General features: G+C 57.0%; 3 protein-coding genes across 4 annotated transcripts; 1 reads left to right on the forward strand and 2 right to left on the reverse strand.

Annotated features, from left to right (window-relative positions):
• LOC139170681 (olfactory protein-like) lies at positions 1–3,034 on the forward strand. Of its 2 annotated transcripts, XM_070758166.1 has the most exons (5): positions 1–823; positions 1,095–1,159; positions 1,423–1,533; positions 2,002–2,103; positions 2,761–3,034. In XM_070758166.1, exons 1-5 carry the CDS (start codon positions 612–614, stop codon positions 2,781–2,783), a joined length of 513 nt encoding a protein of 170 aa, XP_070614267.1. In that variant the 5' UTR covers positions 1–611; the 3' UTR covers positions 2,784–3,034. The 2 variants fall into 2 exon arrangements, with proteins under 2 accessions (XP_070614267.1, XP_070614268.1); XM_070758167.1 differs by lacking the exons at positions 1,423–1,533; positions 2,002–2,103; positions 2,761–3,034 and having other exon boundaries at positions 419–541; positions 690–823; positions 1,095–1,383.
• Positions 3,035–6,005: 2,971 nt separating this feature from the next.
• Positions 6,006–9,239, reverse strand: LOC139170851 (ficolin-2-like). Its single transcript, XM_070758396.1, has 10 exons — positions 9,149–9,239; positions 8,919–9,032; positions 8,655–8,708; positions 8,322–8,357; positions 8,026–8,052; positions 7,648–7,683; positions 7,175–7,302; positions 6,850–6,979; positions 6,526–6,660; positions 6,006–6,256 (listed from the first exon to the last, which is right to left on the reverse strand). The coding sequence occupies exons 1-10, from the start codon at positions 9,237–9,239 to the stop codon at positions 6,006–6,008; spliced, it is 1,002 nt and encodes a 333-aa protein (XP_070614497.1).
• Positions 9,240–11,777: 2,538 nt separating this feature from the next.
• On the reverse strand, positions 11,778–14,766 carry LOC139170850 (ficolin-1-like). Its single transcript, XM_070758395.1, is given in 11 exon segments — positions 11,778–12,028; positions 12,162–12,296; positions 12,480–12,609; positions 12,821–12,916; positions 12,918–12,949; positions 13,271–13,306; positions 13,434–13,460; positions 13,812–13,847; positions 14,166–14,219; positions 14,472–14,585; positions 14,679–14,766. Coding segments are annotated over 11 exon segments (999 nt in total).
• Between the last annotated feature and the right edge of the window lie 2,472 nt (positions 14,767–17,238).

The following is a 17,238-nucleotide window of genomic DNA, read 5'->3' on the forward strand; positions in this document are numbered from 1 at the left end:
GCTCAGAGGGGTTTATCACTTCAATGCTGCCTGCTCAAGGGTCCCCCTTCCCCGTGGGGCCCCTCCTGGCCATTCAAACTCCGTGGCTGTTGTCTCAGCTGGGCCCCACAGGGAAGGGCGTCCCAGATTTTTCCTTTGCTTTGGATGCCTCGGTCTTGCTGTGAGGGAACGAGTAGGCTCGGCGTTAGCTGTCTCTGTCCAACCACCACGGGGGGTGGGGGGAGTAGGTAGGCCGGCTTTCCTGGCTGGAGGCCACCCAAAAGCCTCCAGGGTCCCCGGCCAGAAGAGCAAAGGCCCTTTGTGCCGGCTGAGATAATGGCCCTTTGTGCTGGCAGCCGTGCCCCAGCAGTCGACCGAGGATGCCGGACGGCCCTGGGGGGGGAGGGGAAGTGACGTCCGAGCACTATAAAGGCCCCATGGCTAAGCAGGGCCCAAGCACCTGAGCAGGATGGGGCTGCCGTGGGTCTCCGTCGTGGGGCTGGCCTTCCTCTGCCTTCCCACAGCCGCCTCCGGTGAGCCCAGCCAAGGCGGGGATGCACAGGTAACCCGTCCAGGCTGCCTCTCCCTGCGAAGGAGCCCCCCGTGGGCTGGGCAGGTGGCAGGTGGTCCAGATGGGGGCCATGGCCCAGCTTCCCCTAGCACGCTGCCCTCCAGGGAATCCGGGCTGGCCAACCAAGCGTTGTCCCCAGTTTCTAGGGCAGTGGCACATCCACGGCATGGCCTCCGACTGTGGGTTGATGATGGATGCGATTAAGGAGCCGATGATTTGCAACGTAACCAGCACGGAGGAAGGGACGTTCACGATGGCTACCACCTTCACCACGTGAGTGGCCACTGTGCTGGGCCAAGCCTGCCCCCTGCCCTTTGCCCTCTGCCCTCTGACTGAGGGTGGTGGGAGACCAGGGCCGTTCCAAGAAGCAGAGCCCCTCCCCAGTGGCTCTTCACTGGAAAGGGGGGGGGGGCTGGGTGAGAGCCCACCGATTGCAGGAGCATCTCTCTTGGCCCCTGAAGCCCTGCCTGGCCAAGAGAGGAGGGGTGCCAGGGGCCTGATTCTGCAGCCACTTAAAGGCTCCTTCCATCGTTTGATTCTGCAGGGAATACGGCCCCATGGACATGGAGATGACCTACACGAAACAGGAGGATGGGATGTACAAAAATGGTTGGTCTGGGTCGGAGGGGCTCCTCTCTGGCACGGTCAGTTCTTCTGGGTGGGGGCACTCTCACAGGGAGGCCTGTGGGGGTCTCCCAAAGTGGGTCCTGCAGCAGAGGCCAGGACCCCCCACCCCCACGGGCCCAGCAAATCAGGGAGGGTGATTTTTAAGGGCGTCCTTAGCAGGAGAGGAGGGGTCTGGCTGTAGCTCTCTGCCGATGGCCTGGCCCCTCCGCTAACCTGGGCCGGCCTCCTTCTGCGCTTTCTGCCAGAAATGGGGGACAGAATCACTGGGAGGAAGAAGATGGACGACCAGACCTACGCCATCACCAATGTCAAAGAGCTGGAGGAGGGCAAGTCTTGCAAGATTGTGTCCCTTTACAGTGAGTGTCCGGAGCCCCTCCTTGCGCCTTCTCTTGACCAGTGGCCATTCTGGACTGCAAAGGCGGCTGTCCCCCTGCCCAAAAGGAAAAGGACCCACACCTGGCCCTCCTTCCCCTCTCCCTTTTGGGCAGCCCAGGGGCCCCGCCTCAGAGGCACCCAAAGAGTGTGTAGGACCCTCTGGGCAGAGGCCCCCTTCCCCTCTAATGGCCACGGGCTCAGCCACCTCAGCTGCATTGCCCGGAGTGCCACAAGAGTGCCACGGTTTCTGGTTATGTGTTCCTGGTTCCACCACCCTGTGGGGCGGCTTCTCTTTCCGGACCGACCCAGACCCAACCGCTCCCTGTGCTCTGGACCCTCCTGGGCCCTCCTGTGTCACCCAGGGCCCACCCCACGCGAAGGGCAGGGATCTGTGGGGAGACCCAAGGGCCCCGTCCAAGTCAGGGCTGCCTCTTCTCCCCTTTTGGCAGGCAGGGAGGCCTCTGTGGCCGGTTCAGTGAGAGAGGCCTTCACAGACCTGGCTTTGGAGATGCAGCTCAAGAGGGAGGACGTTTGCCTCTTCGCCAACAAAGGTGAGGCCCCAGGAGAGGGAGGGTGGGAGGGAGGGGACCAAGGGGAGGGCGGCATTTGGGGCCAGGGCCTTCTATCTCCTGCCTCGCTTGCTCCTGCCCCAGGCCCCCCAAAGGAACCCACACACCCGCAGAGGAAGCCCTGGGCCTGAAACCTCAGCAGTGAGACCACAGGAAGGGGAAACGGAACCAGGGAGCGGAATTCTCGGGAGGAAAAGTGGGCTGAAAACTGAGGGGCTCTCGGGAGGGGCTCGAAGGGGAGGGAAAGAGAGAGGGGGGGTCGTTTGAAGGAATAGCAGCAGGCAGCCCAGAGCCCTGTGTGGTATTTCCAGTTGGCGCACCCACAAATGTCCGATATCCCTGCAGCGAAGCCCCTCCTGGCTGTTGATTGGATCCAGGGGAAGCCAGACCCTTCCCCAATTCACAGGGGGGGGGGGCTGAAGTCACACGCATGACATCATGTTTGGTGCAGCCTCTTCCACAGGGAAGGAGCCGTTTATTTGCAAGAAAAGACCCAGCTCTCACCTAGGAACAACGTCTCCCTCCAAGCCCAGAGTGGGGTGGGGGTCTTTCCTTTTCCTCCCCCCGCCCCCTTTGTGCCTCGGGAGTCGGTTGCTGGGAATTAGAAGCCACTGAGCCGCCCAGACTTTGTGTCCGCAGGTGCTGCTACAAAAGCCGCCTAGCCGGGGCTGTCGGAGAAGACCTCACTGCCAGAGGGACCGTTTCTAAGCGGGGAGCTCTCCTGGCTGTCTTTGCCCCACATCTGGATCCCCAGCTGGGGCCTGAGACACCCAGAGGGCCCCTCCAAAGCCACCACCGTCCAGCTCCTGTTGCTGCCGGAACCTCCAACCCCACAGCCACTGTCGGCACTTCTGTCTTCACTCCAACATAAACACCCCTGATGCTCCCTTAATAAATAGATTCAGCAAGCGCCCCCCTTTTGTGGCATGTGTGTGTGTGTGTGTGTTTCTCACCCCTGGGGGAGCCCCCCAAATGAGCCCAAGGAACAATGGAAAAGAGAAACGAGCAAGAGACAAAAGAAGGGGGGCGGAAGCTTGTTCAAGAGAGAAGCGACCTAGAGGTTGGGGGGAATTTCCTGGCAGGGAGAACAATGGGGCCGTCAGTCTTCCAAACAGCACCCGAGAAACAGATCTAGGGCCTTCTTGGCCTTCTTCAAAGCACCGATTTATTAACTGGGCCATGTTGGCACAACTGGAGAGACCTGAATCTAAAGTCACGAGGGTCTCTCCCCCCCCGGGTTAGAGTTCATTTCCTTGCATCTCCTCCCACCAGCCCATCCCATGGACCGTACATCTTCTGCCAGCAGGTCCTGCAACTCCCAGCAGCTTCCGGCCAGGTGCTGAACAATGGCTGACCTTGAGAACCTAAAAGGAATGTGTCATGGCATGCAGCCACACACACACACACCGAAGTTCCCACAGCAAGAAACAATCCAAAAGAACACAGCATGATGTGGCTGGACAAAACCTCCAAGCTGCCTTCTGGCTTCGGCCTGCCATGACCAGTGGAAGGGCTTGCCTTCTGGAGTTGGGGGCCTTAGTGTGGGGTGGACTAGAAGACCTCCAGGGTCCCCTCCAACTCTGATGTTCTGTGTTCCTCCCTTGAGAACAATCCAGCCCAGGGGAAAAACCAGGGCATGAAAAGGAGACAGGTGGGAGGGCAGGCTCCATCTGCCCCACAGGGCTGCTCATTCCAGTCTTTCTCCCCCCCCACAAGTGGGGCAGAGCTGAAGGTGAAATGGGAGGGAGCAGGATTTTCCCTTCTGAGCACTGCAAGGGCCAGGAAGAAGCGCCAACATCAACACCTCGGATCATGAGCCCCACTCCCCCGGCTGTCAAGAGCAGGGAACATCGTGTGTCCGGTCCGCTGCCCTCCCGCTCCGGTGCCAACTCATGCAGGGCGACCTTTGAGGGCCACAGGCGCTAGCCAAGAAGAGAGCCAGGAGGCGGCAATCGCTTTAGGCGGGCAGCCCCGTTGCCAGCACAAACAGCTCGGCTCACGTGTGCGGGAAGGCCCAGGGGCTGCCAGAGACGATCCCTCCTGCAGGGGGCCAGTCTCAAAGGGGCCACGTGTCCATTGGCGGTGGAGCCTTCTGGGGAGGCCCAAAGTGGCAGCGTTCCTGAATTCACCTCTCTGGTCTTGGCAATGCGGACACATTGAAGGATGTTCAAGGGCTCAATAAGGTTCAGGAGGGTTTAAGTGTTTCTAACAGGAAAGTGAACCCAAGAACAAGGGGCACAATCTGAGGTTGGTTGGGGGAAAGATCAGAAGCAACATGAGAAAATATGATTTGACTGGAAGATGTAGTAGATGCTTGGAACAAGCTTCCAGCTGACGTGGTTGGTCAATCCGCAGCAATGGAATGTAAACCTGCCTGGGATAAACACAGATCCATCCTAAGATAAAATATACAGGAAATAGTATCAGGGCAGACTAGGGGGACCAGGGGGTCTTTTCCTGCCCTCAACCTTCTAGGTTTCTAGGTTTTGGTGACCCTCTCTCCAGCCGGAAAACCGGAATTGGGGAAACAAACCAGGGAAGGGCCGTGTCCAAGGGTTGCTCCAAACTCCCGACATGTCTACTCCCAGAACACTCGAGAAACCTGCCCGTGTGTGTGTGTGTGTGTGCAGGAGGAGCTGTGGGAAGAGAGGAGCAGGGATCCAGCAAGGGCCCCCGGGGGTCTCTGCTGCCCCTTTTGCCTTCACAATTCTCTCTGTTCGATATCTGCTCCTAGAGAGTTATTTGCTTATCATCAGTTAATATTTCCTTTCGCTACATACATATATTTATTTGTTACGTGAAAGACATATTTTGTCAACCACATTGTTGACTATCACTATCGAGTGACCCAATATTGGGTATGTGTATCTTGTGTGTGGAATTGTGTGTTTGCTTTCTATAGTTCTGTACACTATATTTGTGTTCATTTTGGCTATTTATGAGGAAGGTACGAGCTCCTTTTTAGGGGTTTTATGTTCCATCGATTTATGGTGCAGTGTTTCTTCTCTATTTTCATTTTGTTTGGGTGAGAAAGGAAGAAGTGCCTAGTTTTGCTTTTCCTTCAGGTTTTGTGTGCATTTTTTTCTGTTTCAGCCATTTGTACCAAATTTCCCATATTTTGTGAAATTCAGATTTATCTTTCTCCTGTAGTTCCAAAGCCATTTGTTGGTCATTTCTGCAAACTCAGGGACCTCGATTGTGAAGCTTAAAGGTGTGGGGGCTGTTTCTGTTTTCCGATTTTGCGCATATAGCAATCTTGCCTCCGTTATAATAGGGAGGATGAAGGATTTGTCTTTGGCTTCACAATTCTCACGCTCTTCGGGAGTCTGCCGGAAGGAGGACCGGCCTGGCTGCGGTGGGGACTAAACACGGAGGGTCCCCAGTGGGCTTCAAAGCCTGAGAGATTCCAGAGCAGTGCAGAGGCTGCGGCCACAGGGCAGTTCCTGGGGCTCTGGACCCGCCAGAGGGGCTCAGGGGGCTGCTTAGGGCATCCTGGGCAACCGCTTGCGACTTCGTGTCCCGCTGGCTGAGGGGGGTCCAGAGGGCTGCCCTCCCATTTTATGCCCCCAGAATGAAGGAGGGCCAGAGACCTTGGGGTGGGTCGCAGCTCAAACTTGTAGTAGTTTTCTTTAATTTGACATTCATTGTGGGGAAGGACCCCAACCCTACAAAGGCATTTGGGAGCAGATGTTTATGGATCATTCAGTCAAATACATTTTGAAGAAGAAGAAGAAGAAGAAGAAGAAGAAGAAGAAGAAGAAGAAGAAGAAGAAGAAGAAGAAGAAGAAGAAGAAGAAGAGGAACTTTCCATCAAGGTAGCGGGTCAAAGGCAGATGGGAGGGGCTGGATTCCCTCTGGAACCCCTGTCAGCGGAAGCCCCCCCCCTAAGTGGTAGATCTGAATTTCATTTCCACCTGCTTGTAGGAGTAGTGGAAGCCTCTCCCCGTCTTCCAGTTGATGCCGTCCGCATAAGAGTCGTGGTCTCCCTGCCAGTATTTCCCGTTGAGGTTGGCGAAGTGGCAGTCGTTGTACCACCAGCCCCCTTTGTACCGCTCAGCACAGTTTAACTTCTGGGGGTCCTGCTGCTTGTCCCGGGTGGAGAAGGACATGTTGTTGTGGATGAAGAGGGAGTCATCTGGGGGGGGGGGGAGAGATAGGTGGGTACTTGAAAGGCCAAGGCAGGCACCTTCAGGGCATCAGCCGGGCAAAGGAGGGGGGGGGGGGGTCCTTGGCCTAAAGGGCAGCTCTCAGCCCCCGGCCAACGAAATGAGATGTATGATTGAACTTGCATGAACTTTTTTAAAAATTGGAATTTTTAGGTTGCAATTTTAAATTTAATTAGATTTGTATGAGTCTTCAGAGAAGGGCGTCATACCAGTCTAATGAATAAATAAATAGACTCACCTGCAGAGCCATCAATGAAATTTCCCACCGTCAGGCAATACTCCTTCGCTTCCCCTCCCACCTGGAAGGATCCGTATTTGGCAAAAGAATGGGCGTTGTCGAAATCCACAAAGTCAATACGCAACTCATTGTATCCTAGGAAGGAATTGAAGAATCAAGTCCTCTGCCCACTGTTCGGACCCCAAGACCCACAGCAGTCCCATTGACCCCTTTCTCTAGGGCCACCTCCTCCATCAGCAGAGGGGGCTCAGGGTCCACTGAAGGCCCTGCCCAGCCCAGCCCCTCTCCCCTAGCAGCTAGGGGGGCCAGGGAGAAGCCCCTCACCCAGGGAGGTCAGGAGGTGAAGGTGGTCATTCCCCAGCCAGAATTCGGTCAGCTCGCTCCCAAATCCCTTCTTGTAGTCCGCCCAATTGCGGAAGAAATCCACCGAGCCATCCGACCGCCTTTGGAAGACCTGCGGATGACAGCCGGGCACCTTCACTTTCCCTCTGGGCAGCAGGACCCTCTTTCTCTCCCTCCCAAAGTGTTGGGGGTCCCCAGAGCTGCCCCTCTCCAGCCAGAGGTGGAGCCCCCGTCCTGCCCCTGCTTCCTCCCACTCCCAGCAGGATCTCCCCCCCCCACGAGTGGGTCTGGGCTGGGCTGGACTCACGATCCACCCGCCTCCGTCAGTGTGCATGTCGCAGAGCACCCTCAGGGGCCGGCAGTCCTTGGGGTAGATGGTGTACCAGCCGCTCAGCACCCCCCCCTTGGCCAGGAGCTCCTTGCAGTTCCGGGCACCTGGGCAGAAAGAGAGGCGGGAGAGGGGGGCTCCCTTCCCCAGGGGATTGGCCCAGACACCCTCCCTCTGCCCCCCGATTCCTGACTCAGGAGCTGCAGCTGATCAGCAACAGGCTTCCAGCTAGTTGAGTGGGCCAAGTGGTTGCGGTCTTGAATTTTATATTGAAAAATTATGCCTATTTTAGGACAAATCCCATGTTTTGGGCTTCCCATTTTGATGCAAAGGCTGCCTGTGGCCAGAGGGGGACCCTATGGACTGGGTCATCATGAGATTTGGCTTCCCTGGATCTCTTGGGGAGGGGGGAGAGGAGGAAAGAAAGGGCTAGGACAGAGCCCCCCACTCACCTCGCTTGCACTGAAGGTCCTCCAGCCATTTCTCCCCTGCAGAAAAGAAGCAAGCAAAGGAAAGACCATGCAGGAACAGCCCCCCCCCCATCTCACATGGAACACAAGGCCTGAGGGATGGGCGGGGAGGGGAGTGGACAGGGGCACCACTGGAAGCTTTTTCAGAGGAGGTTGGACAGCCATTGGTCTTAAATGGTCTCCTGCTTAGCCAGGGGCTGGACTAGAAGACCCCGGAGGTCCCTTCCCATTCTGTTCATCTCCAACCTGAGTCCCCTCCAGCCTCACCTCAACCCACACGGAGCTTGGGGGGGAGAGGGCTGAGCTCCATGCAACAGGATGGAACTTTTGGGGGTTTCTGGGAGGAGCCACACTTCTTACCAATCACTGCGTGGTCCCCTTTACTCCCTGGAAGGCAAAGAGGAAAAGAGAGAGAGAGAGAGAGGAGAGAGAGAGAGAGAACTGGGGCTCAAGGGGGAGGGGAGACCCAGCCCCTCCCAAAGCCCCCAATGGGCTCCCCAAAAGGTCTCTGGCACGGCTGAGACCAACCAAGTTGTGCAAAACCAAATGACACCAACTGTGACTTCCACAAACACAATTTGTGTGTGTGTGTGTGTGTGTGTGTTGGCAGGGGGGTGAGCCAAAGGGACCCCCCAGAAGCCCAGCCACCCTCTCACCTTTCTCTCCGGGTCTTCCTGCCTCCCCTTTTTCTCCTGGGCGAAAGGAAGAGATTCCCCTGAGCCCCCCTGGACCCCCCTCCCCCAGACCCCCCCTTGCCCCAGGCAGCCCCCCCACACACCTGCCCTCTTCCCTCCCCACACAGGAGGCCAGCCCACGGGGGAGGGTCTCAGTTGGGGTGGGGGTCTTGACCTAGCTGAGGGAGTCCAACCCTCCCCCACCCTTTAATGCCCCATCTGTGGGGCTCCCTTCCCCAAAGCGCCCTGCCCCTCCTCCACCTGCACACACACACACACAGAGGCAGAGCTGGGGTCAGAACCCCCCTGGCTTACCTTTTGTCCCAGGGGGTCCCATTTCCCCCGGGATTCCCTGCCAGCCCCTGTCCCCTGTCAAGAGAAGGCAGGCTCAGCTTCCAGGGCCCCTTCCATGGGGGGGGACACAGCAGCCCCCTGCCGGCCTCCCTCTCTTGTGTGGGTGCCAGGAAGGGCCCCCTCCGGAAGACCAAGCCCCCCCCATCTGTGTTGCCTTGGCTCCTTCCTTCGGGTCCCAGCACCAGCTCATCCCCCCCCCGATCCCGGCACGAGGGGGAGACCCACCTGTGGGCCCTGGAAGCCCCGGGGGGCCCTGGTACCCGACTGGCCCAGGGAAGCCTGGACGTCCCCGCAGGAGCTCCATGGTCTCGTTGCTCTCCAGGCCCCGCACCTTCCACGCTGGGAGGGAGGAAAACATTTTTTTGGGGGGGGGGGCTGTGAGCTGCTTCTTCCCATCTCCGAAGGGGAAGTGGGGGGCTGCTGTCCTCCTGCAAGGCCACCTGGCAGCTGCTCACCTGGGCAGGTGGACCTCTCCACCCCCCCACAGGTGCTGGCCATGAGGCAGAGGAGGAGGAAGGGAGCCGCTCGCTGGCCAGCTCTGTCCATGGTGCCACCTGGACTCTGGCTGCCTCCTGCCCTGGACCCTCTCGGGCTTTTATCATCGGTGGAGGCTGGATTGTGACTCTGGCAACACCACCCAGTGCCTCCCTGCGGCTCAGGACACACACCTCTCACTTCACCTGCTGGTCCTCTGATCCTGCCTCGTTCCTGGACGGAGCCTCGCTCACCTGCTCCCCATGAGCCCCCCTCCCCCCAGTGTCCTTTTTGCACAAGGGAAAGACTGCATCAACACAACCGTGAGATTCCAGGTGGACCCTTTTCCCTGCTGGTTGGTTGCAAGAAGTGTTGGATTTCCCATTTGAAATAATGGGCAGGGGTCCAATTGCCAAAATTAAGCCAGGCTTCAACTCTACAGGCACCTGTCCAGAGTGAAGGGCTTCTAAACCTTTGACCACCACACTGTGGGCGTGGCTTATGCCGGGCGCCCTGAATTTTCTTTCAACATCTTTCAATGCCAATTGGGGGCTCTGGGGTGGAACTCCCTTTTCGCCACCCCACTGCATCCCCTCCCCCCGTTCCGGGAGGTACCCTCCCCCTGCCTGTTCACCAAGTGAGCAACCAAACTGTATCTTTCCTGATGGCATAGAAATTTGGGCAATGTCGGCTGAAGGACCAAAAGCCACAGGGGAGGGAGAAGGCTTGGTCAGGGGCTGGGAATCCCATGAATCAAAAGGTCCAGATGTGGAGATGTCTTTGCTGTGACAACCTTATGGGAAATAGCCTCCTTCCTCAGCCTGTGGGCCACTAGAAACGTTCTCCTTTGTGGACAATTGTTGCCTTTGAGACGTCCGGCCCTTCCGAATCCCAGGTTAGAGGGGGCTGCAAAGTCTGTGGTGTTAGGTTTTTTTTTGGTACTCTTGTATTTATATTGTCCAGTCAATGAAGCAGTGGAAGTGATGTGCCGGTGCCTGGAAGCTGTTGGGGTCTGGATGGGTGTCAACAGACTCAAGCACAACCCGGATAAGACAGAGTGGCTGTGGGTTTTGCCTCCCAAGGACAATTCCATCTGTCCATCACCCTGGGGGGGGGGTCACTAACACCCTCAGAGAGGGTTCGCAACTTGGGCGTCCTCCTCGATCCACAGCTGACATTAGAGAACCATCTTTCAGCTGTGGCAAGGGGGGCATTTGCCCAGGTTCGCCTGGTGCACCAGTTGTGGCCCTATCTGGACCGGGACTCATTGCTCACAGTCACTCATGCCCTCATCACCTCGAGGCTTGACTACTGTAACGCTCTCTACATGGGGCTACCTTTGAAAAGTGTTTGGAAACTTCAGATCGTGCAGAATGCAGCTGCGAGAGCAATCATGGGCTTCCCCAGGTATGCCCATGTTACACCAACACTCCGCAGTCTGCATTGGTTGCCGATCAGTTTCCGGTCACAATTCAAAGTGTTGGTTATGACCTATAAAGTCCTTCATGGCATCGGACCAGAATATCTCCGGGACCACCTTCTGCTGCACAAATCCCAGCGACTGGTTAGGTCCCACAGAGTCGGCCTTCTCCGGGTCCCGTCGACCAAACAATGTCAGTTGGCAGGACCCAGGGGAAGAGCCTTCTCTGTGGCGGCCCCGACCTTCTGGAACCAGCTCCCCACAGAGATTAAAATTGCCCCCACCCTCCTTGCCTTTTGTAAACTCCTTAAAGCCCACCTTTGTCATCAGGCATGGGGGAACTGAGATATTCCTTCCCACTCTCAGGCCTATACAATTTACGCATGGTATGTTTGTATGTATGTTTGGTTTTAATAAGGGTTTTTAGTCATTTTTAATAATAGATTTGTTTCATGTTGTTTTATTATTGTTGTTAGCCGCCCTGAGTCTACGGAGAGGGGCAGCATTCAAATCAAATCAAATCAAATCAAATCAAATCAAATCAAATCAAATCAAATCAAATCAAATCAAATCAAATCAAATCAAATCAAATCAAATCAAATCATTATTAGGTGTCATGCAGTTTTATTTCTCAATATTATAAGCTGCTCAGTTTTAGCATGTGGTCAGATGGGAGGCTAATAAATTTTGGGAATTAAAAAAGGCGCTTAACTCCCTAAGCTGGGATTAAAATGGAAGGGGGTCCGAAGATGCCTTCAAAGCTGGGGGACTCTGGAAGGGTCCAAAGGCTGCAGCCCCCCTAGTTCCTTCAGTTTGGGACCCACCAGGTCGGGTGCAGAAGGAGGCTCGGGGGATGCTGTGCAACCCCTTGGGGCCTCACGCTCCCTCTGGACTGCACGGGAGGCGCCAGGCCTGGTCAAGCCTTGTTCAGAGCCGGAGTTTGTGCCCGCGGAATAAAAGAGACCTTCGGCTGCATTGCGGATCATAGTTTGGTTTATTAATTTTATTTACTAGTTTTACATTCACTGGCCTCCCCAACCCCTGCGCAGATGAAGGGGGAGCGGGTGGAAAAGCCCCCCACAACTCTGCAGAGACCATTTAACCACATGGTTAATTCTGCAAAATCCAAATCAAGTTAGCAAATCAAACACCGAGGATATTCTTCACAACCCCATTAGATGAAGGGGCCACTAAGAGACAGGCCTGAACTTCATTTCTGAGAGCTTGTAGGAGTACTTGTAGCCTTTCCATGTTTTCCAGTTGATGCCGTCCGCAAAAGACTGGTGTGGTCCCCCCAAGTATTGCCCGTTGAGGTTGGAATCGTGGCAATCGTGATACCACCAGCCCCCTTTGAACTTTTCTGCACATTTCATATTTTTGGGGTCCTGCTGCTTGTCTCGGGTGGAGAAGGGCATGTTGTTCTGTCTGGCTAGAGAGTCTCCTGGGGGTGGGAAGAGAGGGGGATGCGTGGTCAGCCCAGGGCATCTCCGGAGCATCAGGCAGCAAGGGAGGTTGTTCCAGGGCCTGACTGGCACCCCGCAGCTCATGGATAGTAGTCCTTTTCAGGGTCTCACCTGCAGGGCCCCCCTTGAATTTGCCCACACTTGACCGATATTGGTCGGATTCTGCTGCCACCAGGAATGATTCATATTTGGCAAAGGATTCTTTATGTTCAAAATCTATCAAGTCAACACGCAACTCGTTCTTTCCTAGGATGAAGAGAACAGCCAGGAGGGTCAATTGGCTACTCAAACACCTTCAGCCTGGAGCGCTCTGCTCCCACAATGGTTCCTCTGGCGCCTCCTCCAGCCACAGAGGGGGCTGAAGGCCCACTGGATGCTCTGCCCACCCGAGGCCCTGAGCCCAGGAGGGTCCAGGGAGAAGCCCCTCACCCAGGGAGGTCAGGAGGTGAAGGTTGTCGTTCCCCAGCCAGAATTCGTTCAGCTCGCTCCCAAATCCCTTCTTGTAGTCCGCCCACGTGCGGAAGAAATCCACCGAGCCATCCGACCGCCTTTGGAAGACCTGCGGGTGACAGCCGGGCACCCTCACTTTCCCACTGGGCAGCAGGACCCTCTTTCTCTCCCTCCCCAAGTGTTGGGGGTCCCCAGAGCTGCCCCTCTCCAGCCAGAGGTGGAGCCCCCGTCCTGCCCCAGGAGAGACTCAGCCCCTGCTTCCTCCCACTCCCGACAGGATCTCCCCCCCCATGAGTGGGTCTGGAGTGGGCCGGACTCACGATCCACCCGCCTCCGTCGGTGTGCATGTCGCAGAGGACCCTCAGGGGCCGGCAGTCCTTGGGGTAGATGGTGTACCAGCCGCTCAGCACCCCCCCCCTTGGCCAGGAGCTCCTTGCAGTTCCGGGCACCTGGGCAGAAAGAGAGGCGGGAGAGGGGGGGGTCCCTTCCCCAGGGGATTGGCCCAGAGACCCTCCCTCCCCCCCTTCAGGAGCCGCAGCTGATCATCAAGAGGCTTCCAGCTGAGTGGGTCAAGTGGTTGTGGTCTTGAATTTTATATTGAAACAAGCAATTAAAAATTAAGTCTACTTTAAGTCTACTTTTCCATTTTGAGGCAAAGGCTGTCCTCTCACTCATCGGAAATGGATTCGGGATCCCCTGGCCATGTCACTGTCTCTCCAGGGTATTTGTGGGGGAGGGAAATCAGTGGATAGGACACAGCCCCCCCTCACCTCGCTTGCACTGGAGAGTGTCCAAGCCCTTCTCGTCTGCAGAAAAGGAAGCCAGTAAGAGCCAATTCATCCCACCCCCCAGGAAGACCTTCAGGCCAGCCCACCCACACCTGGGGAGGGTCCAGCTGAGCTGATTTGAGCTGGGGGGGGCCTCGTTTCTTACCCATTTCTCCTTTGTCGCCTTTATTCCCTGGAAGGCAAAGAGAGAGAAAGAGAAAGGCAGAGTGCCCCACCCCACTTTTCTGGGGGTCCAGCCAAAAAGGGGGGCAAGGGGAGAGGCCAAGCAGCTCAGGAGAAGCTGCCCTCCTGCTTGGGGGGGTGAGAGGGACCCCTCTCTGCTCCTCCCCATGAGCTGCTCGCCCCTTCAGGGGGGCCCTCCTGAGCCTTCATGGGGCTCTCCTCGGGTTGGACTATTGAAAGCAGAATGACTTCATTTGCAAGATGCACAAACACAATTTGTGGTTTGGTGTGCATGCCTGTGTGTGCGTTGGCAGGGGGGTTTGCCAATGCCCCCCCCCGAGAAGCCCACCCACCCTCTCACCTTTCTCTCCGGGTCTTCCTGCCTCCCCTTTTTCTCCTGGGCGAAAGGAAGAGATTCCTCTGAGCCCCCCTGGACCCCCCCTCCCCCAACCCCCCCCTTGCCCCAGGCAGCCCCCCTCCTGCCCTCTTCCCTACCCACACAGGAGGTCAGCCCATGGGGGAGGGTCTCGGGTGAGGTGGGGGTCTTGAGCTTCTGGCTGAGGCACTCCGATCCCCCCTTCTGTGGAGCTGCATTCCCCAAAGCCCCCTGCCCCTCCTCCTCTTGCAGCCACACACACACACACACACACACACACACACACACACACGCCCCCCTGCACGGCTAGGCTCCCAGTGCCCCCGGCTGCCCCCTTACCTTTCTGCCCGGGGGGTCCAGTTTCCCCAGGGTTCCCCGGGGAGCCTCTCTCACCTGCCAGAAGAAATCAGTCACCTTCCAGACCCTCGTCCTTGGGGGGGGGGGAGCAGTCCCCTGCAGCCCCCCCTTCAGCTGCACCTCAGCCCAGGAAGTGCCCCCTTCGGGAGAGGCAGCTGCACGGCCCCAGCCCCCCTGTGCCCCCCTGCCTCCCTTCCTCCGCAGCCCGTCCTCTGCCGCCCTCGGAGACCAGCACAGGTGGGAGGCGTCAGAGGCAGGAGCCGCCCCCTCCCCTCTCGGCAGACCCACCTTTGGTCCCCGGAAAGCCTTGGGGTCCCTGGGGCCCTGGAGTGCCCGGCATGCCTGCACAGCCCCTCAGGATGGTCAGCTTGCTGCTGCCGTTCAGCTCCACCACCTGGGCTTCTGCCGAGGAAGGAGACGGGGGAGGGGAGCAGCCGTGCCTTCCCTCTTGTGGGAGCGGCATTCCCCCCCAGAGCCCCCCTGGCAGCCGCTCACCTGGGCAGGAGGGTTCCGCCCCCCCACAGGTACTGGCCATGAGGCAGAGGAGGAGGAAGGGAGCCGCTCGCTGGCCAGCTCTGTCCATGGTGCCACCTGGACTTTGGCTGCCTCCTGCCCTGGACCCTCTCGGGCTTTTATCATCGGTGGAGGCTGGATTGTGACTCTGGCAACACCACCCAGTGCCTCCCTGCGGCTCAGGACACACACCTCTCACTTCACCTGCTGGTCCTCTGATCCTGCCTCATTTCTGGACGGAGCCTCGCTCACCTGCTCCCAATGACCCCCCTCCCCCCAGTGTCCTTTTTTGCACAAGGGAAAGACTGCATCAACACAACCGTGAGATTCATCTCCAGCCCTTGTCCAGTCGGTGAAGCGGTGGAAGTGATGTGCCGGTGCCTGGAGGCTGTTGGGGTCTGGATGGGTGTCAACAGGCTGAAGCTCAACCCAGACAAGACGGAGTGGCTGTGGGTTTGGCCTCCCAGGGACAATTCCATCTGTCCGTCCATTACCCTGGGGGGGATTATTCACAGCTCACATTAGAGAAACATCTTTCAGCTGTGGCGAAGGGGGCGTTTGCCCAGGTCCACCTGGTGCACCAGTTGTGGCACTAGTTGGACAGGAAGTCTCTGCTCACAGTCACTCATACTCTCATCATTTCGAGGTTCGACTACTGCAATGCTCTCTACATGGGGCTGCCTTTGAAGAGTGTTCGGAAACTCCAGATCGTGTAGAAAGCGGCCGGTAGAGCTATCGTGGGGCTACCTAGATCTGCCCAGGTCTCTTCAAACTCCGCGGTATGGACTGGCTGCCCATCAGTTTCCAGTCACAATTCAAAGTGTTGGTTATGACCTATAAAGCCCTTCATGGCATCGGGCCAGAATATCTCCAAGACCACCTTCTGCTGCACGAATCCCAGCGACCAGTTAGGTCCCACAGAGTTGGTCTTCTCCAGGTCCCGTCGACTAAACAATGTTGTCTTGTGGGACCCAGGGGAAGAGCCTTCTCTGTGTTGGCCCTGGCCCTCTGGAATCAACTCCCCCCACCCCCGAGATTAGAACTGCCCCCACCCTCCTCGCCTTTCGTAAGTTATTGAAAACTCATCTTGGTAGCCAGGCATGGGGAAACTGACACATCCTCCAACTATCTTGGTTTGTGTATGGTTTGAATGGATTTACTATAAGTGTTTTTAAATTGTTTTTTAAATATTGGATTTGTAGACTGTTTATTATTGTTGTGAGCCACCCCAAGTCTCTGGAGAGGGGCGGCATACAAATCTAATAAATTATTATTATTATTATTATTATTATTATTATTATTATTATTATTATTATTATTCCAGGTGGTCCCTTTTCCCTGCTGGCTGGTTGTGGGAGCAGAACCGGATTTCCCATTCAGAGTAATTAACCAAAGGTCCAGTAGCCAAAATTAAGCCAGACTTCAATCTAGTTTCACATGTGCACAAAATAAATAACCACACTGTAATTTTCCTGACTGTGTCGAAATTTGGGCTGCAGGACCAAAAGCAACAGGGGGAGAGAAGGGGGGGGTCTGCTGGGGAAGGACTCACCTGTGGGGGCCTCTATGAAATTCCCCACACACAGTTCACACTGAGTGGATTCTGATGCCACCCAGAAGGGTCCGTATTTGGCGAAGGATTGATGAGTGTCAAGATCATTCAAGTCAGCAGGCAACGCGTTCTTCTCTCTTAGGATGAAGTGAACAGCCACCAGGTTCTTCTCCCTGGCCCAAGACCCTCGGCCTGCAGCTCTGGCCCCCCAATGGCTCCTCTGGCGCCTCCGCCATCCATCTGCACACGGGCCCATGGGCCCCCAGAGGCCCCTCCCAGCCCCAGCCCCTCTCCCCTGGCAGCCGGGAGGGAGGGTCCAGGGAGAAGCCCCTCACCCAGAGGGGCCAATGGGGGAAGGTGGCCGTCCCCCGTCTGAGGTTGGGGAGGGGCTGCCTGGTCTCCCCACCAGACGTGAATTGAACTGGAAGCAGCCCAAGGGTGTGGGGGAGGGCACCTGGGCAGGTGGAGAGGAGCACAGAAAGGGGAGGGGGGTGGTTTTTCCCAGCTCTTTTCCACGTTGCTCTCCTTGCTCTGACCCATGGCTGCCCCCCACCTCATCCCGAGTCTCCGCCCGCATCCTTCCTCTTTGCTCTGGTCTTCTTCCTTCTCCAAAAGTCCAAATTACACGAGGGAGGGGGGGGAGGGAGGGAGGTGCTGGCTGTGGTGCCGAACTCTCCGGCCACTGAATGAGGCTGGGGAGACTGATGGGGGATCCAAACTCTGGGGGGGGGGGTTCAAAGGCTGCCCTCCCCCCACCCTCCACAGTCCCTTCAGTTTGGGGGCAGACGGAGGCTCAGGAGAGGCTGGACAACCCCTGGGGGCTCCGTCCTCTGCGTGGACCGCACGGGAAGGGGCCAGGCCTGGTCCTGCCTTGTGAAGGGAGGCTGAGCCCCCCCCCCCCCGCCCCCCCAGCAACAGCTGGCAGACTTTATGCCTTGGGAATGAAGGACGCTTGGATGCTGGGTTGCAGATCAAATCAATTTATTAATT

This window comes from Erythrolamprus reginae, chromosome 8 (genome assembly GCF_031021105.1).
Source record: "Erythrolamprus reginae isolate rEryReg1 chromosome 8, rEryReg1.hap1, whole genome shotgun sequence".
NCBI classification, from domain to species: Eukaryota; Metazoa; Chordata; class Lepidosauria; order Squamata; family Dipsadidae; genus Erythrolamprus; species Erythrolamprus reginae.